The 20,154-nt window shown below is 40.2% G+C and overlaps 2 protein-coding genes across 4 annotated transcripts in view; one reads left to right on the top strand and one right to left on the bottom strand.

Moving 5' to 3' along the window:
- Positions 1-20,154, bottom strand: part of LOC131878794 (zwei Ig domain protein zig-8-like) — a 38,801-nt gene that overhangs the window by 4,437 nt on the left and 14,210 nt on the right. For both annotated transcript variants that reach the window (XM_059224917.1, XM_059224918.1), the window contains 2 exons: positions 19,843-20,117; positions 2,462-2,672 (listed from right to left, as the gene is read on the bottom strand). In XM_059224917.1, coding sequence (XP_059080900.1) covers positions 2,462-2,672; positions 19,843-20,117 — 486 coding nt within the window. The remainder of the gene's footprint in view (positions 1-2,461; positions 2,673-19,842; positions 20,118-20,154) is intronic.
- On the top strand, positions 6,139-8,223 carry LOC131878796 (uncharacterized). Of its 2 annotated transcripts, XM_059224920.1 has the most exons (5): positions 6,139-6,307; positions 6,583-6,852; positions 7,266-7,456; positions 7,561-7,849; positions 7,920-8,223. In XM_059224920.1, exons 2-5 carry the CDS (start codon positions 6,669-6,671, stop codon positions 8,123-8,125), a joined length of 870 nt encoding a protein of 289 aa, XP_059080903.1. In that variant the 5' UTR covers positions 6,139-6,307; positions 6,583-6,668; the 3' UTR covers positions 8,126-8,223. The 2 variants fall into 2 exon arrangements, with proteins under 2 accessions (XP_059080903.1, XP_059080904.1); XM_059224921.1 differs by lacking the exon at positions 6,583-6,852 and having other exon boundaries at positions 7,920-8,221.

Raw genomic sequence — 20,154 nt, 5'->3', positions numbered from 1 at the left:
TGGCAACGCTAACTTTCTAAATCTTTCAAGACTTACTCTTTGAATTGGGAAATAAGAATACTAATGCGCTTATAAGCTAAGCAATATGCATATGTTGATTTTTATCCCAAAATAATGTCACATTTCTTATTTTCATTCAGAGAGACAGCGCCCTCTGCTTCGTCTAGGTTCGGACAAACAAACGTACAAACGAGAGGACACGCTCTAAGATGCCAGATTTTATCAAGGGAGTATTACAATCAATAACCCAACAACTCATCTGGGAGAACTTTCAAATCCTCTATGGGTAAAATTCCGAGCAATTATGACATGTAAATAAGAACTAAAGGAGCAGCTGCATGCTGAACGGCTGATAACACAAGACGTTTGCAATCATCATTTCTAACAAAATAGTACTACAAAAAGAGCAGTTTTCACAAGTGCTTGATGAAGAATTAAAAAAAAGGCATCACTTTCTCTAGGTTTAAATTTAGTTTTTTAGAGCAATTTAAAGGATAAAGATGACCGCAAAAAGTCACTGATATGCTGCAAGTATACAATATATAACTATTTATATTTATTATTTAAGTATATCAATTATCAATGTAGTTGTATATATCAATTTGGAGGTAAAAAATGTTTATAATTTTCCTCTTTTAGGATTTGAAAGGTCTCTCAGAAGAGTTAGTGGTCTATTTATGGTGTTAGAATGTATCAACAATAGGTTGCTCATCCTAGAGCGTATTATCGTGCTTTTACGTTTGTTTGCCCTCAAGGAGAGAAGGCTGAGGAGAATGAAAAGGACTGTTCAAAGCCAGGGTTTTTATTTCGAACTGACTTCAGATAAGTCAATCAGATACACAATACTGCAATACTGCTCACTCAGATTTATTTTCTCTTCAATTATCAAACAGCTTTATAACTATACGCTCTCGTTTCATTTCTTCTTTTAAAATGAGTCATTAAACTTTATGCCATGTCGCTCTTCAAAAATAACTCTTCGAGGAACAAACTTTGCATCATGGTTGTAGAAAATCCTATTGAAAATTTTCAGTTCTTTTTTTCAGTTCATCGAAGGCCTGGCTTCGTACGTCAAATAAGGCTGAATCGGGCTTTTTGTCGGGGATTTGGTTAATGGATAAATTGGACGCTTTTTATTGAATCAAATCATTGCATGTAAATCCACGCCAAGAATCCTTATAAATGTGACTGAATACAAGTCTGTCTCGCCATTTGCAGCCCACTTTTTGCCAGATAAAATCTCCAGAAGACCAGCTTGCAAGCAAAAAACGATGTTCATGCACTTTCATTGATATCATTATTGTTGAGAGATATGTTGATGAAGACCATAGCCTTGTTACACATTGATCTATTTCGTGGCATGCCCCAAGCATTTGAACTTGTTTCCTGATCTAGACCACTGAAAGCTGGAAGCTAGTTTCGAGCCGTTGCGAAAGCAATCTTGCTTCCAAGACATCACATTTCATCCAATTTGGCAAGGATCTTGGACTCCAGGTAAAAAAAGAATTGGGGATTGCCTCCTCTCCAAAGCCTCCAAGAGCCTTCTACCTTTGGTCTAGACAAGTGAAAATTCACGCGTAACTAATCTTGCAAGCCTATCCTTGCACTAGCTAGATGTACGAAAGTTCTTTCTTGAACTAAAGAGAAGTACTTTCAGACCGGACACAAAATGATTATAGAGGACAATTTGCTGAGACAAGTACTTTCTTTCAAAAAAGAAGGATTTAGGCTTAAAGAAGAGAGTCAATTAGAAGAAAAGGGAACTCGTGGCTTGTTTTACTTTAACTCGGCTAGACATAAGATTAAGTTTTGCTAAAACTTTGCTTTCCTTTTCACGGAGGTTAACATTTTCTGAGTAATGCTAATGTTTGACCACTATGCAATTATGCTAAGTTAATAATGTTTGCACGATTTTGTGTCTCACAAGGTAATGCCAAGGCAATGCTGACCCTCAAACCTTATCGAGACATGAATATTCAGTAACACTGAGAAGATTTCCCTCCACCTAATCTTGTTTGAGAAGGTTTTAAAAATTTATCTCTGACTTGTTGGCAAACTATGCTTTGCTACTTTGGAGGGTATGATACTTCAAATTTCTTCTAAGGGAATATTTACTAGCTCTAACCAAAACGAAATCGAGGGATTGATAGAGTTTCCGTATCTCGACGATCTTGGCATCTAGTTTCTTTGCCGAGACGAAATGGACCAGCTCTTTGGGGGGCTCCAAATATCCATAAAACGTCTGAGATAGAGCATATCTGCTCCAGATTGGCTTATTGTAACGGTGTAGATTTCTGAGAATTTAGAGACCTTTGGAGTGGAATAAATCCTCAACACGACAGACTATTTCCAACATGCCAGACCGTGTTTGGCAAGACAAATGTCGATTGGCTTGAAAAAAAATGTGACCCTGACTTATTACAGGGTTTGGTTTGCAGTGTTGCCAAAAAACATAACGCACCTATAACATTAACAGCCATGAAATGGGAGGTGTGCGGTGTGGAAGCCACTTGACATTCATACATCCCAGCATCCGAAATCTCCACGGGATTCACGCTCAGGATCCACTCATCTGCGCCAGATGGATGGAACACCTTCATTCGGTGGCTTTTTGTAAAAAGAAGCGTATCCACGGAGAGAATGGCCGAATCTGAGTGACGAATCCACGATACCTAAGAGTAGAAGAAAAGAGCCATTAACCCTTCATGTTTCTTTATCTATCTCCGGGCAGATATCCAATTACCAATATACTTGTTCCAAAGTCTATTAATTCATCAAGAGAAGATATGAAGAGCTGACTTGTTGAATTTCGTTTTTCCTCATTCATGAAATGTCTCTTTTCGGCCTTAGTGACTTGAATAAATGAATTTAAAAAAGAATCTGCATTTGTCCCAGCTTTAATGTGTTCACTCAATGATACCTTAAGATGATGATTGGAGAAGGTAGGCCAATACAAGGTATCAATAAGTTAGAAGCCATAGTATATTGGTGAAGCGCCACTTTCCATTTTGCTACACTGTGTTCTTCAACCCCTGGCTAGCTGAGTCGAAGCTTCTTGGGTATTTACATCACAACTTGTGTTGATCTTTTAGCAAGTTTAACTAGCGAACCTGAAGTCATTCCTGAAGTGTGGTAAAAATTAATCATGGCTGTGATAACCAGGTTAAAAATGGCCATGACACCAATTGTTTTTGTTCTTTTGCAAATTTGCTTAACACTATTTTTCGCTTTTTGATATTTTGGGCAAGATCTTGTTTAAAAAAGCAAACAGCGAAATTCATCAGCCGTTTTTTCCCTTTCTGCTTCATGTTTAAGTGTATTTTTTGTACAGCCCTGGTAATAACCAAGGGGAATCTCTCTTCATTGGGACAAAAAAATATTCGTCAGCAATGTTATCCGTTTTAAGTTCTAAAATAGATGCAGCTGCATTTAGAGCATCTTTTGCATGTTTTAAGCATATTTTGGCTTCGACGTGAATCAAAAAAGAAATCCGTATTTTTTTCTAGACAAAAACAGAAAATGTAGTTTAGGGGTCAAAAAGGCAATTTTATCAACGCAAGATTCTTCTTCACCACTGGCATGGGTTCAAATCCCGCCGTCACAAGTTAACAATTTAGGGAACGGAAGGTTTTGTGGTATAGTGGTTGGTACAACTTTCAACTAAGATTACGATCCCCGGTTTGAATCTCCTTCCTGCCATTTGTTTTTAAAAAATAGATGCTACCCCACCCGCAGAAAAAGAACCAATGAGATATCGGACAATGGCATTGCATATTGTAAAAATAGACAATGTGAGGGCTGATAGTGCTTGCCCCTCTAGCGGACCCAAGTCCCCTTCAACAAACAAAGAGAACAGTTCAGTAACAATCCGTGGGCGAATGACCAAGAGAAGTCGCTGGCCATTTGTTGCTTTGATTATCGACGCTTGTGATTGAAAGGATGAATTTACTACAGCTCACAAATGCAATCAAATAATTCAGTTTTTGCGGACGTCACTAACACTACTGGGAATGTAATTCCCACCTGTTCAAGACGAATATATTAGTTTTTTCGTCCTGAATCGTTGGGACTTCCATTCCCAACAGAGGTGAAAGAGTTCGCAAAGAAATGGAATTCAGCTTGTTTGAGTGAATGAAATGTGTACAGTTGTAAGTGTCTGCTATTTGTCCCTTTTCTTGGTTTCAAAATCGTTCTTGCTTGTCGCAGCCATTATTTGACTTATTTTCCATTTTCCACTTTTCATCTTCTTCATTTTAAGACATTCTTTCGACTTTAACACATGGCATTAAACATTTTTTGTAAATATTCAAGGGTTTAAGAGCATGCTTTGTCTTACTTTTAGGCATATTCTATTGCATGAACGGTGTCCTTAAAGCATGTTTTGGCTCCTTAGTATCGAAAAATATGAGGATGAATTATGAGCCAATTTAAGACGTAAAATAAAAACTTTTACGAGTCAGTAAAGAGGATAAAAGGTGCGAATTTCCTGACAATGCCGATATGCAGTGCCCACCCTTCAAGTTTAAGGTCTTCTTGGTCCACATGAAGAGTCAAGTCACCCATGTTTAAAAAAAAATGAATGAGCGATACAATTTATGATATATTTCGGCTATTTTGTTAAGCTGTCTGGACAAGGCAATTCTTGATCAGGTTGATGAGCAAACTTCAAATGACTGATTTTGTTGACCCACAGCATGTTTAAAAATGATGTTTGTATTTTTTAGAAATAGATAATTCCATTCTCGAAAAATCTCGAAATGTCAAGTCATGAAAGTTAACGTGAACTACTCCCACCTATGATGTGAAAAGGCAAACAACCGCTCTCTCATGAAAAAAGACGCGAAACGAATGATATCATGAAAACACACTGAAGCTAATTGCCATTCATACAAAAAACCTTGACAATAACACGACCTCCCAAGGGAATGACCACGTTGTTTCTGTTTTGAGGCAAGCTCAGAATACATCACCATGAATTCAACCGAAATCTTCCTCCGTTATCAAGGAAGTAATATTGCAATAAAAGCTCTGTCATCACATTCATCGAAGGTTTCTTTTTTTTGTGGAGTTCCTTACCGCTGCTGGGATTGAAATCCCAGCACTTCAAGACGAGATATTTATTTATTTGTATATATATTATTTGATCGGCCAACGAATTAGTGTTGGCTGATCTGGCTAACCCTTGAATATAAGGTTGATCAGGTTTTTCGTTAGAAACTTGTCCAAGTCTGACTTAAATCCTGCTACTGGATCAACACCTACATACGTACGATCTACGCATATTTGAATGGAGCAAAAAGTTTCGACTTTGAAATCATGAGATCTTTCATTTGACATCTCCTTTAGAAAATATGTCTAAATCATCGCCGTTCCCCTTTGAAAGGTACTTCATTTCTTTCCCGTGAGGTATCAAAGCCTCCCCTTTAAAGACGGTTTGCTTTAGTTCACACGAACGGTGTCTTTACCTCTGATCTAATGACAAGTTACGGATTTTACGGATCACGGGATTTTCATACAGGAGCAAGATTGTTTATTCGATTCCATTTTAATTTTGTGCTCCTTAGCTACGTTTTTTGAGCTATGAGATTGCCATATCTCTGAACATTACTGAAAAAATATAAATCTAATTCTTTTTAAGGGTCATATGTATTGTGGATTAAGCCCGTAAACTGGGAACGGGATTCAAACTCGCGTGAACCGGGAATTTCCCGTTTTTAAACATTAGACACCAAATACGAAACTGTCTGAGCCCTCGTTGGAGTTTCTATGAGCTTATTTACTGTCATACATTGAAATAACATTGAAGAATAGGATATTGGTGTGACAATTTTATTATAAGCCGGAAGACTTATCCCAAAGAAAATATAATTCTCGAATCGATAGTGAAATACACCAGTGATAATTATTTACGAAAACAACACCTTTTTCTTCAAACAAAGAGGCCATAGATTTGACGTTTGGTTAGATAAGTTTACGTAAAAAAGACTTCTTTGAATCAAAAAGAACTTTGTACCCATGAGTGGGATGGCACCCAAAAGCGTTAATGATGGTCCTTTCATGTCCCATCTTCTAATTTAGCCTTTGTTTTTGCACTTCTTCCCAACTCTAATTGTTCCCTTCTATGCCTTCTCTGACGTGAGTTCCTTTCCGGGGATCAAATTCAGTTCTATGTGCACAATAGAAGAAGAACGAACAAGTAAGATGAAGACCACGGCTTGGACCAAGGTTTTGGTTGTGAATTTTTTGTCCTCAATTTCCGTGATCAAAGGAGTTTTATTCAAAAGAACCATTGCTAGCACCTTCAATGGTAAGTTGACAAGTTTTTTTTTGTTCCACCTTTTGAAGGTTCTTTCTATCTTTATGTATCTAGCCTTCAGTGCCGCACGTGCTACGCAATATACAGAGTGATATGCAATTCAGATACGACTTAGTGCAAAGCATTAATAAGTACTATGACGTTGAATGATAAAGTGGAGCCTTTTTCTCGTATTTAATCATTTTCAAGGCATCTGCTACTCCGTTTTCAAGAGCATCGATGCACGAAAAACACTCTGAACGGAATTAATTAACCTTTTTTTCTAGAATAAACTGAATTCTATCCCGTGAAAGTCTTCAACAAATCCCAAGCAACCAACGAGATTGAGTGCGGTCTTTTGACCTCTATCCTCATGAGGGATGGACAACAACGGGTTTATCCAGAGAAAGAAATCAGTCCCAATTCATTTCGATTTGACATTTTGGGATCCATTTGTGAAAGTGGGGTGGTCCCTTTTTTCTCTGGGGATCACGACGACAAAACCCCCGCTCCTGGTCCCAATGCCATTCACGTGGCCCATGGACGATTGGCCAAAAGTAGGTGTTGTCAATTGAACCGTGATTATTGCCACGACCAAGATTTCCCTTGGTCATTTCATTTTGGCCCTAACATCATTACTTCTGGAGCAATATTTTAAAACTTGTTCCGAGCCCATGAGACCTTGACCCCAAAGGACCAGTGGGAAAAGCAAGCCGAAAAAACGTTCCCCGTCAGACCATGTCCAGAATTAATCCCTAGCTAGCGGTTCCAAGCCATTGAGCTTGGCCAAGGCATGAAAAGAAGGCTTATGAAGGTGGAACAGGGCCGAAATGATCATTGTCTGCCGTGTTTGTGTGCCATATCAAGGTAGCCACTCTCGATGTTATTCAGCATAGCTGCTGGCACGGTTAAAGTGATGTAGAGATAAAGATGTCTGCGTGATCATCACTTGAGATGATTATTCTTTCAGGATCTAATCTTCTGGCCGACATCTTTCTGTTTGGACCACTCCATGACTCAGAGAGGCATTTGCTCTTTCTCAAGGACAACCACTTGCACTATATCAGCTCCATCGCCGATCAATCCACTATTCAATATGAAGTCCCCTCACCTATTCAGAATGCTCGTGCCATCTTATTCAGATCGGATGAGACCATCATGGTAGGGACAATCGCTGATTAGGGAACAAAGACCACTTGTCCTTGTTCTACATAGATACGCAACATGTGTTGCACAACTCATCCTAATCCTGTACCCCCTTTCAGTCTTATTCGTTTCCGAACAGACAATTGACATCATTCTCCATATTCGCATGGTACCACGGAAACGGAATGGGCAAGACCTCCCGACCAATTGTGGGCATTATAGGCGCAAACCTGTGGAACATGGGGGCACAACTTTATGTTGGGAGACAAGTCGAGGGGAAAATGGCATTAATCTTCTATACCAGTGTTGCGACCATTCCTACAAAAACGCAAGTGTATTCAGATTCAGCCATTAGAGTGTCAAATGATGTCTGGAACCACGTCGGAGTCACTTTTGATGCTTCTGCAGGTATTATTCCCCTGGTTTTATCTGGTCACGATGAACGGAACCAAATTAACGATCCTGTCTTTGCCACTAGGGCACGTTCGGTTTTACTTGAATGGAACTCAATTGGGAACCCCCCAATCTTTGAGTCCGATCACATATCCGGATGTTGGCCGAGTCTCCTTGGGCGGATTTAGCAACCAGGCCTTTTGCGAGTGTGCCTTGGATGGAGCTGAATACTATTTGAGAGCCATTTCGGCCTTAGAAGCTCAGGATATGTTCGCTCGCGTCTATCCCTAACTTTGTGCTCTTTGCCATGTGAAAATATAAATTCCCCGCACGACCCTCCTAATCAACTTGTTTCGCATGCACTAACTGTATTCCATGATGATGAGAAAAGAATATAGGTTCCATTGGCGAGGAACACGAGCATGTGGCGCACTCTCACTCACTCACACACACACACACACACTCACTCAGTCTCGCACCGAACACAATGTGCTTGATTGATGTTGCCTGCAATGCCAACATGAGGTAACTTGGTTGGGTGGTTGGTTGGTTGATGGTTGCTCCAGATTGTTGGATCAACGATGAAAGGATTCTCTCACACTTAAGAGAATGCCTTGACGACGGCCACTACCACAATTACATTCATGTAGTGCAAGTACGTCATCATGTTTAGAAGAGACGCAAGGAGCAGGCAAGCAAGCAACCAAGCAGGTTCCAAATAATCATGGGACACGCACACGTCATGATGAAAACTTGAGAGGGACAGACTCTTCTTTCATAATTTGATTTCAAGTTTCGTGTCGCACTCAGCAAATCGGAGTAAGAAGATAAGCCTTGGTGCTCTAATAACAAATTATGCATGGGAATTGACAGCTTTGATCATATCTAGGATCTGGAACATATCTGCAAAATTAAACAGGCTTGCCAAAACATCTAACTTCAGTCGCAAACACGACTCTTTACGAGACTGTCGTGTTGAGCTCCCCGTTGAAGGCGGAAGATCAAAACATGGAACGAGAATCATTTAATAGCCTGGGAAACGGGTTTATCAATGGTCAAAATGTGGAATAAGTGCCAAATGTCTTTGTTGTTCGATAGGAAGGATTGCTCATGTGGCATCCCTGGCCAAAAAGAGCCAATTGAGTGCCGAAGCAACAGTCCACAGCGGACATTCGGGCAAACTTTTATGGAGGATAAAAAAACTCTTTTCAGTGTCTCCTCACCGCTCAGCGGGTTTTGTAGGGAATGAATAGTTTCCCCAAGAGTTCTTTCGCCAAGTTCCAGCTTCATGGATCATAAAATTGGCCGGAGTTTTCTCGAGAGATGATACGATATCCAGCGATAAGTGTTTGATGAAAGCAATCCACGCTCTTGTCATTGGAACATCTCCGAGTAGGTTGCAAAATGTTAGCTTGAATCCGAGTAGTCGGAGAAACTCTCTTGACAGCCAAGTGTCAGAACACTTTTCATGATCTTGTCGGAAGTACAAGGTACATGTAACCCGAGTTCCATATTTGTCCACAACCAAAGGATTCATGCCATCTTTTATGAGCCAACTTTCTGGGATACGACATGTTCCCTCCGCCTCCACTTCCCTCAAGACCTCGTTTTTGCTTCTTGCCATGACATTCGTTGGATAATCCAAACATACTCGTTATAAAGGCGGTTTCTTGTTCCAAACACAGGTTAACACCATATTTCTCAACAGCCTTGGAAAGGCCGAGTGTGCTTCCCTCTTACGAACAGACACACCCACATGAAGACACGACGAGAATGATGCTCTGTACCAAATATGCGAAGGTGGAGGATGATGGACCCTCGCTTCTTTTCTTCCTTCAAAATGGAAAAAAATGTCCCCAGTCCTTGCCAGGATCCCAACTTCTTTGGCAACTAATCAAAACTTTGTCCCTCATAAATTTGTTAAAGAAGAAAGTAAAAGGGCCCAAGTAGACGAGGAAAAGGCCATATATGAAATGGAGGACGACTTGGGCAGGTTCGTAGAGTTGTGGCATCATTGTTTGTTGCGTCTAGCCATTTGATCCCAATGGGGAAGCTTGTCAGCCATCTCAAATGTGGAACAGGTACAGACTAGCATTGCACCCAAGTGGCAAGATGCCGCTATATAAAGGCCTCAATCTTGGTTGAGGTGAAGGTAATTGGACCACGGTCCCATGATTTACTTTTCACCACAAGTGCTTGCCTCGCCAAGAAGAAAAAAATGGGGTAGAATTTGAAGAGGAAGTCGCCTTTTGTTTTCTAAAGTGTATTGGACAGTGTCAGTGTCAGACCAAAATAAAGCCGTCAATTCAATTTGTTTGTGAATCGAAATTCCAGAAATTCCAGCCAAAGAGAAAAATTCTCGCCTCATGGAAGAAGTTGCATAAATGAACAACAACTTGCCATCGCGTTTCTGTCCCACATTCAAACCAAATCCGTAAAGTCAAGTTCCTTCTATTTCCATCACAATCACAACCAGAAACAGCCATTACGTCCGAGTAATTAAAGTTGAATGCAAATTTCTCAGCGTCATAAATTCCCATCCAAGTTCAAATGGAAACGACTTGAGTGTTGGATTTATTCAAAAAGCCGACATGAGCCGCCTTCTCAAATGAACACACAAAAACATAACACGCCCTTCGTTTCCTCCACTCTTCACACTTCACACCCCCGTCTTTATGAAAGCCGTTGTTGGCTGTGATGAAATATTATTTTAGAATGAGCAAAGACACGTCCACTCCTCCTCCTCCTCCTCCTTTTTCTGTGCTTTATCAAGCTCAAGAATGGGTATTTGAGCCAGGATCGACACGTCAATTTGACATCATTTGTCATGTTGAGCAACTTTGGAACAAGTTGGGAGTGATTCGTTTCATGAAGGAATTCAACCATCGCAAAGTTGTCCCTGGCTGGTTAAAAAGCATTAAGTTAACAATGAAGGAAGCGTTGTCGCCAGCAATTACCAATTGAGCATGCGTGGCACGTCGTTCATAATGTGTGTATTTGTTCCAAACAAAGTCGAGCCAAGACAACCTGGGTGGAACAGGAATTCCATCCCGCACAATGGCCTCATAAATCAGAGCTTTCTGAACGGGGGATTGTTATTTAGATTCTTTAGCGCAAAGAATCAGAATATTCCACATTACACTTGGTCAAATATGCAAGCTTGGTGATTTATTAATCCTGGTGGCATGTCTTAACAAATGCAAAGGCGCTTCTAAGATCTTGTCCGTCCAGACTAGCTCAATTTAAAGTGCACTCCGCTCTTTACAAACGACCGACGTCAAAACGATTAGGCCAAGCAAGTTCCACTTCCTTTAAGATGGAATCTCAGCATTTCTCGCGATTGCTCACACTACTCCCATCGGACTGAAGGGCGGGCCCTTTTCAATCGGCTTTAGATTCGTTCCTCACTTTGGCGAACCATCCATCAAACTTGTCATGAATAGGAGAAATGTCAAATAAGATTGACTGTCCTGGGCAAAATCTCTCCGTCTGGTTGGTCGCAAAAACTTATTCAATCTGTGGACCCGGATGACGTCCCACCTTTGCCCCACCTCTTCGAGTGGAACGATCGACAAAGCTTGTTATATTTCAAGTCAAAATCTAATCCAATTACGAGCCTTTTGACTTCAATTCAGACAAACGTGGTGGGAGGAAAAGGACACTTGGACTGATTCCCGAGGGGCACAAGGCTCCCAATTCTGGTTTATGGAGCAAATCATATTTTAGGAGGGAACTGGGTTCCACATTTGCAATCTAATCTCTGACATTGGCAACCGAGTCCTTGATGGGGGATCTTGTGTTTCATACCTTACTGAGGCCTTGACAGCTACTAAAGTATTCCGTATCCTGCAGATCCACGAATAAAAGGCCAGCCGAAAGTACGAACGAAGGCCAGCCTTTTGAGCTTGTACACGACTACTATTACTACTACTACTTCTACTACGTACTCGATTGGTAGTAAACTCAGAGCTAGGTAATAAATTTCAGTTTGCACTGGGCTTTTTGAACGAACGTGCAGAAGTTATTTATGAGGGATTTTTGACTTCGTGTGACTAAGCTTTCAGGTTCATTTCAAGTGAACATTACTCACCAAGACCTCTCTCTCTCTTTCTCTCAGTTAATAGTAAACCAACTTACATTGGACAAATTTCGATGAGTATTAATCAAAGTGTCAGCAAGAAGGCTGGAGTCAAAACTCATTTCAATTACTCCAATAGATCGTCAATTCAGCATTTCGTTCATTGTTAGATAGTTCTGCAAGGTTGGCAAGTGAAAAGCTATGTTCGTTCATTAAACAAATTTTGCATGGAGAGTGCAATTAAAGGGCTCATAAATAAAGCAGGATTCTTTGACGAGGACCAAGTTTGGACCTTATTGTGCCAGTCTTGCTCATATTTTGACAATTGGAACGTGTCATGAGTGAAGTGCTTTAGAGTGGAAAGAGTCAAAGGTGTAATTTGTCGGAAAAGAAAAGTTTCTTTGGGAGCACGTTTCTTGATCCCTAACTTCAAATTAGAAGCCTAATTGCACACTTTCGTGTGGAGACCTTCGTTACTATGAAAGCCACTATGTATTTACGGAGGCCCCTTGTCAAGATCACTTCAACGAGACGATCAGTTAGACTTGGAACGCTGAAAAGACCAAACTGTTCAACAATATGGAACCTATGATTTGAAATATTTATTCTCGTGACAAAAGGTTTCACCGACCAGATCCATTTTGATCATAATCTACTGTAATTTTGCCCTTGTAACAAAAAAAAATCAACATTCTAAAAAAATTGGACAAGCTATAAACGTAATTGTTAGCTGATCAAGTCGCAAACAGAAATTCACTACCACGAAAATGCAAAACAGTTAGATAAAAGTGGCGCAAAGAGGAGAAGGGTATAATGGCACCAAATAGTACCTAACGTCCTGTGTGGAATGAAGCGTCCATTGTTCTGGCAGATCTTCCAAACTTTTCTAGCATGTGAACGAGTCTGTGAAAGTCGTTCAACTCCAAAGGGTCTGTCTTTGTAAAGTTACTCTCTGCCAGTCAGCAGTTCCATGGTTGAATGAAAGGTTTTGGGCCAAGGCATAAGAGTAGCTGATATTTTTCGTGCCACCATCCACATCTCCACGTGCCACTTTCTGGCTTGTCGAATAGCATTTTGATCCCACATATGATAACCATATGATAGTTACTTGAAAGCAGTTTTCCGGTCGGACGACGTGATTTCGTGATTTGCGAATGAATAAACAATTTAAACACCTGCCTTGGTATTGTTAACTTTACCTTAAACTCTGTTATTGCCAACAACATCCTCGTTGTTTGCGCTTATCACAGGTGTCTTCCGTTCACGCCTTAATTGGAACTTCTTTCTGTAGGGCGTATCCCTGTACTTGATTTCAAGATTTGTGGCACGAAAATATGAATAGGGAGAAACGGATAAGATAAAAGGATGAAGCGGTCAACCTCCGTTTGGCACGATCAATTGGTATGATTGTCTTCTTGTATTTTTTATTAAGAAATTCCTCACCTTGTGGAAAATACAGATCTTGACACAATTTAATCGGGAAAGGAATCTCGAGAGGAGGTCCGATCAAATGCCTTTCCAAAAGGCAGTTTGTTATTCAAGATGCCTTCCTTGTTCATCAAAATATTCATTAAAGGCTGGGATGTATTCATGATTAAATGGTTCAAGTACCACGCGTAGTTACGTAGGTGCTGTTTAGAGGTTATTGGCCTTTTTTTAGTGTCAGAAAAATCGAAACAAATACAAATGTTATACAGAAAAAAGGAAAAGTTCCTTACATCCGGATTGTTCCTTTAACCGAACTGTCTTTTCTGTCGGATTAAGGTACAGAAGAAATGACTGATGATTCTAATGAGTGCAATAAGCAATATCAATCCTTAACATACTGTATTTTATCAGTTCAACAATTGTACTTTTTTGCTTCTGGGCATGATCGGCTTGAAAAGAAAAGCTTTTTCAACTTCTTGTAATGCCGGATTATTCAAGGAGGTTTTTTTAATTAAGCCCACAGAGGAAATACAAGATCTCAAGGTTTCCGTCATTGTTTGAGGAGCAAAGTACAGTTTTATAGAACAAACATAGAAAACCATAACTAGAATGCTTAAGTTCAACAGGAGCTGTACCGCATGAGCATGTTTTCAGGTTAGCTGACGCTGGTGGAAAAGCGACAAAGATATTTCGTGAAATCTCGCTTCAGGCAAGTTGAATTATTATCATGAAACGTTTGTTAATTCCTCTTTAATCTTTCTTTCTTTTGAATCTTGCAAATATACAAGTAGAAAGAGTGGGAATAATAAAAAACATGCTTTTTAGGGCATAATACACGTAACATGTCAAAAAAGATTTGGACATTAGTAGAGCAAATCATGTACTCTATTGATTGCCCTTGTTAGCAACGCATCTCGAAAATCTCGAAAGTGTAACAAAATGTATCCGAAATTGCAACGCAATGATGAGGCATTCGGAATTTCGTTTCAATCTCCCAACAATGTGCTTGAATGTGGGCGACATGATTGCGCCTATACGTAAACAAGGTCATTCCGACACCTCTGGAGGTCAGCCTGAACCCAGGCTTGTTCCTTGCGTTTCAGTTAAGTGTTTCCACCACATGGATGAAAACTTGAACTTGAGCCCCATTTTAACCTCTTCAAAAATTTCGTTCTTAAAAATGTGGTCGGACAACTTACTCAACCCGTTTTATGAAGCGTGCTAGACGAGAGTAATTGCTTGACAAGGAGTCTTATTAGGGGCTTCTACTCTGAATTTGGACGAGCCGTCAACGATTCAAATTTGCAACCATAGTTGTCCTAAGTAGCTTGACTACGAATGAAACATTTTTTCCACCAGCGACAGCTGAGACGAAAACATGCGATCGCAGCGCCCTTGATCGATCTATATATGAAGTTATCTATGAGAACAAATCAAACACATTTGCCTAAAAAAGGTTACCATATCAGGATTCTGTACTGCATATTGGGTTGGCTTGTATAACCAAAGTATGAAGCAAAAAAAATCGGTTTCAAGGTTCTTGAATGTCTTTATGTTCAAGGTCATTATCATTATGCCAGATCAGCCAACTCCAATTCGTTGGTCGATCAAATGATATATATATATATATATATATAAATAAAAGTCAAGTAAAATGAAAAATCTTCTCGTCTTGAACTGCTGGGATTCCAATCCCGGTAGCGGTAAGGATTGTGCTTATAAATGAAGTTCCGGTGACGTGATTTCATTGTTTACTAAACCAAATGTTAGATGAAAAAATCTATCCATTTGTATCAGATATTAGAAGACATTTCCCAATTGGAAACTTTATATTGATTGCAAGGGTGGCATCATCCTATAATCATTATTGTTGAGTTTTACGATGCATCATCCAGGGCACTCATCAGATATGAAGTGCTTGCACACATACACAATAGCAAAAAAAAAAAAGTCATCAGTGTGATATTTCAAAACTTCCACCTAGACACGGTACGACTCAAATGAAAGTTCCCATCAAAGGGAAAAAATGTAGTAGAAATAGCTCAAAGATACGGTAAAAAAACAAGAAGTTGTCGAATTTGTTCCATAAAACTTATACGTCAACTAAAGTCAACTAAAAACCAGATGTGTTGCATGGCCACAACTTTCGAGCATCGTTTTCGCTTTCTTATTGCTTTCTAAATTGTTCTTAGTGACAATAAAGTCCCTCCATTTGCAAACATAAACCACTAGATAAGGCAACCATTCGTTAACCAATGGACCAACCAACAGATAGTGGCTACATATCCCCTGCCAAAGGGCTCGGAATCTGGGTTCTTTCACTCAAAAAAAAAACACAGAGCATCCCCGAACTAGGCCCATCCAAGTGGAACCATGGGACCATTTCCGATTGCACTTGCACAGTAGATTTCAATGGACGTCAAGGTCACCCAAAGAAGCCAGTCCAATATTTTGGGCTTCTGGTAGTGTATCCATTGTTGGGCGAATTATTTCATTTCCCGAATGGGTCTTAGTCAACTAACGGATGCCGTGGACGTGAACTGACTTTTAATGAAAATGCATTCGGATTTCACTTTTTCCAGTCACTTCGACATCATGATGTGACACAAAATTAATTTCCAATGAGACTGGTTGGGGCCTTCAGACTGAGATAAGTTCATGATAATGCTTCTATATTCTATAAGTTGTCTGTTCTGGGCGAAGAAAGCTCTGGAAATAGATACCGATGTCGTGCGATTTCTATTTGAGACTTTCTGCCAAAGAACTTTAGATTGGAAACGGGAAACGAAAGGAGGAAGACTCGCCAAGGCTGATGAAACGAGACCTTGGACTTTGGCCAGGAGGATCCCATGAAAATAGATGAAAATCACGTGTCCATCAGAACTGAATCACATTCATGAGATAAGAAAAGAATAAGCACCGCTCCCAAGGCCATGCACTGATATCGAGTGCTGGGTTTTCCGATCCAGTCTCTGGTCTATGCATGAGAATTCATTCTCCATCCTTGTGTTCCATGCTTTGGAACGAAGTTGACTTGATCCGTCCTCGACGAGGCTTTTGGCAACGAATAAGCCCCCCGGGAAAGCCAAGCACTTTTCGCTGTACTGTTCTAAACAAATTATTTCCCCGGTTCGAAGAGGCATTTTCCCCTAGATTATTTCCATTTCAGTGCTCAATCTACGTACGTGCGTACGAGCTGGGTTGCTACTTGAGTCTTCACATCAAAACGCCACGGTTGGCCCAAGGGTGTTCGATTTTGATTGGAAGTGCTTGCGTTGATGAAATTACCTCTCAACACTGACTAAAGAAAAGTACAGCAAAGTTTTAAAGTAGTTCCGGATCTGGTTTGAACCAAAAACAACAAGTCAGCAGTTATTTTTCAGGGTTGCCATTTTGGTTGTTAATAAGCTGTCGTGTTGGAAGAGACTGAAAATTTTGGAGCTGCACAAAATTCAAATAAGGTACTGGGCATTAGTAATGAAATTACAATAATCCATTCCTTTTTTCGAAAAAAAGGAACTGTGATTCAATTACATTTTAAAATGGTGTAATTGTAACGACCCAAAAACGAAAAGAATTACTCGCTACTCGTTCCTTTTTGAGTTTCCAAAGTAGCCTTTAATTTTTCGTTTATCTCATGACAGTTGAGGAAACTTAAGGCTCAACAGAGCCTCCATCCATCTAGCATATTATAAGCAATGAAAGTAAGGGTTGAAAATTGTGCTGGCTCTTAACTACTCTGAGGGTGCTCTTAGATTTAAATCTTGTTGCATTTGCTATTTTATTGTTCACATATTCTTAATCAAATTCCGTTCGGCTGAAGACCTAATTCAGTGCAGCAAGGAAATTCTTTCTTGGGCTTGAGCATGATGCATTAGATTTACCAAGACTACACATTTCCATGATTTAAGCCATCAAGCAAGGAAACTTCACTGACTTGACAAAGGCTAATACTGTTTTTCCATAATGACATTTGCAACATTGTTTCAACCCTCAACAATCCTCAAACCCATCTAGTGCCCCAATGCTGACTCCTCAAAGCATAATAATGAAGTACATTTTGAACAACTATTCCAATGCTCATTTTTGAAAACAGATGACACGAAGTATTCACATTTTACGCATTAGGACTGCTTGAAGCCAAATACGCATTTTTTTTAGTGAAATTTAGTCTTGATGACAAAATCCGTAAGATATTGGTCACCTCAAATTTTAGTAAAAGTAATTGTAACGAGTAACGCCATTACATCTTTTTTTGAGTAATTGTTGTGTAACGAATTACTATTTCTCGCCAAAATAATTGTAATTGTATTTCGTTCCATTTATTGAGGAACGACTAATGACCTGACAAGGTACGATAGGTATCCGATGTTGTAAGCTTTAAAAGGTATCCACGGGCTTTGCCCTAAGCCAGGTTTAAAGGCTGAATTTAGTGACGGACGAGTTGATTCGTTGGTAGGTGTTGAATCTGACTCTCAGTGGAATCGACATTATTTGGATGAAAGTTTAGTATGAGTTTTAATTTTTTTTCTTGAATGGCAAGGAAGTCAGCAAAAAAGTGAGTCCAGTTTAGTTGTTGTTTCATTGTTTGTCTTGTTTTGTTGCATACATTTTCATTTCAGTGTCTGTTTTTTGCTGGGTTTGTGCGATGCGTCCCTCCCTAAGAAATAAATCGTTTTGTGGAATCGAATGTAAAATCTTTTTATTTCTTGTTGAGATTTTTTCGGTACTTACGTCAACCATGGCCCTCTTGGTCTTTACATTAATTTGATATCATTCATTTACATTCATTCCATGTCCGAGGGACAAAAGGTGACAGATAAAATGCACTTTTTCTGATTTGCTCACCTTCAAGTTGAGTTGAGTTCTATATTTATCCAAAAGAACGTCTGGTCCAATGTGAAAAAGCCCTGTAGACTTCTATCTCTGACTGAGATTGTTGCTGAAGCACTTGAAGTGCCATAATGGCAATTGGAGCTGAACATTCGACAGGGCGGGACAATCCTTGCAATGCATCAACGGTCTAGCTCCATGGAATTCGACTACCATTTCTAAATCTCTAGATTAAGTTCACTTGAACAAGTTCAATCGGGTGTAAAACGGGATTGGACCCTACTGGTACAACACAAACTTTCAGGATTGCTACGCCCTATTTCGCATAGGAAACTTTTCTTCCTTGCCATTCAAGACGAAATAAAAGCACGGATAAGTGGGCACACGAGAAGCCCGATGATGAACATCCAACCTTGTCGTAGAGACCCTATCAATATAAGTTTATCCTACCGTGACCCTTGCTTGACCAATTGAGTTGGTATTAGCCATCCAAAATAGTTTCGAACAATTAGGGTTTTGTTGGTTCCACTTTCTTGCTTTGAGTTTGCTCCCAAGTACCGGTATACTAGTCGTTCCGAAGATTGAAGACGCTCCTAGGCATGTGCTTCATATGTCTAATATATGTAGTGTAGAAATAGAGCACATTGATTTAGATAGGATCTGACAAGAATGGGGAACAAGGCCATCCATTGATTCGTGGATCAAGGCAGGGATCATTTGATCAGTAGTATCACGAGGTAACTGGCGAACTTACAAATGTTTCCACCAGCACTCGTAAACAAACGGCACAATCATGAAGACGAATATATAAATCATGGGTTGTGCCATTAAAACAAATCATTTGAGGCATAACAAGCAGTATCGGTTAATTTACGAAAAGTCTAAATATTTATGGGCAAAGTTGGCCCTCATTTTGACCACAGTCATTGGCCTTGGGAAACCATTGTTCCACCAGATTCATTCAAGAATGAAGCTGATTTGTTCGGTTATTTCAACACAGTTGAATCATTTAGGCCCTAGGCTCGATTAGCAGTCCCTCACGTTAGGGAACGGAATCAGATCTTTCAAGGTTATATGGCCTTGCTCAAAGCCGCAAAATTCCTAATTGAAACAGTACACGTAACAAATGGCAAACCTTTGAAGGGGAATTACTGTAAGACCTTAGATTTTGTCAACCTATTCAATCTTAGCCTCAGTCCGCGTCTCAAAAGTCTATGGAAATCCTCGAATGTCACCTTAACACGGACACATGAACGCAAAATCAAAGGAAGTACAAAAACCGAAGGTCGATTTAGCGTCAAGAACTTATTTTCCCCAATGTTTGCAAAGCCACGAATCAGTATTCAGAGGAGGGTGTGCGTCTTTGGCAGAAGTTGTTGGTTGGTGTGACTTGCATGCACGATTCTTCATTTGATCCAAGTGTCCATGAAGATCAATCCTCGGTGTGCTGGGTTCCATATCCACCAGCAGATAGCTGGTTGATACCACTTACTCGCTGAAAGAGCGCCCTTGAAGGTTGACGGAATGCAGTTCTTCGCCTCGACACATGGAATGAATACATCAAACCCTTCCACACGCACGCGTATATGCATTCCACCAACAAGGATCGAGTCATGAGCCACGCCACCAACCAACAGCTCGTCCGATTAGCTCAACAGAGTAAACTTACCGATTTGTTTTCGCGGTCCCGGATCACGCACGATAAGATGATTTGTTTGCCCACAAGGACGGACTGATTTCCTGAGCTAGCCTGTCGGTCAATGTAAGGCTGACCGTCGTGACCTCCCTCCTTTTGATATCGGCGATGTTGGTCATAGTTGTAATTGGGCTTCCATTGATCCGGTTCGATATCGTTATGGAACGTGGTGGAGCCTGGACGCTTCTGAGAAGGAGGCAATGGTTGGTATTGGGATTGGGAACCCGCCTGTGGACGCCAACTTGAGCCTGGAACATAAAAGAACGTTGACATAACTTTCGTAAT

The sequence above is a fragment of the Tigriopus californicus genome, chromosome 4 (genome assembly GCF_007210705.1).
Source record: "Tigriopus californicus strain San Diego chromosome 4, Tcal_SD_v2.1, whole genome shotgun sequence".
Lineage (NCBI taxonomy): Eukaryota > Metazoa > Arthropoda > Copepoda > Harpacticoida > Harpacticidae > Tigriopus > Tigriopus californicus.
This window is presented reverse-complemented; position numbering and strand designations above follow the sequence as displayed.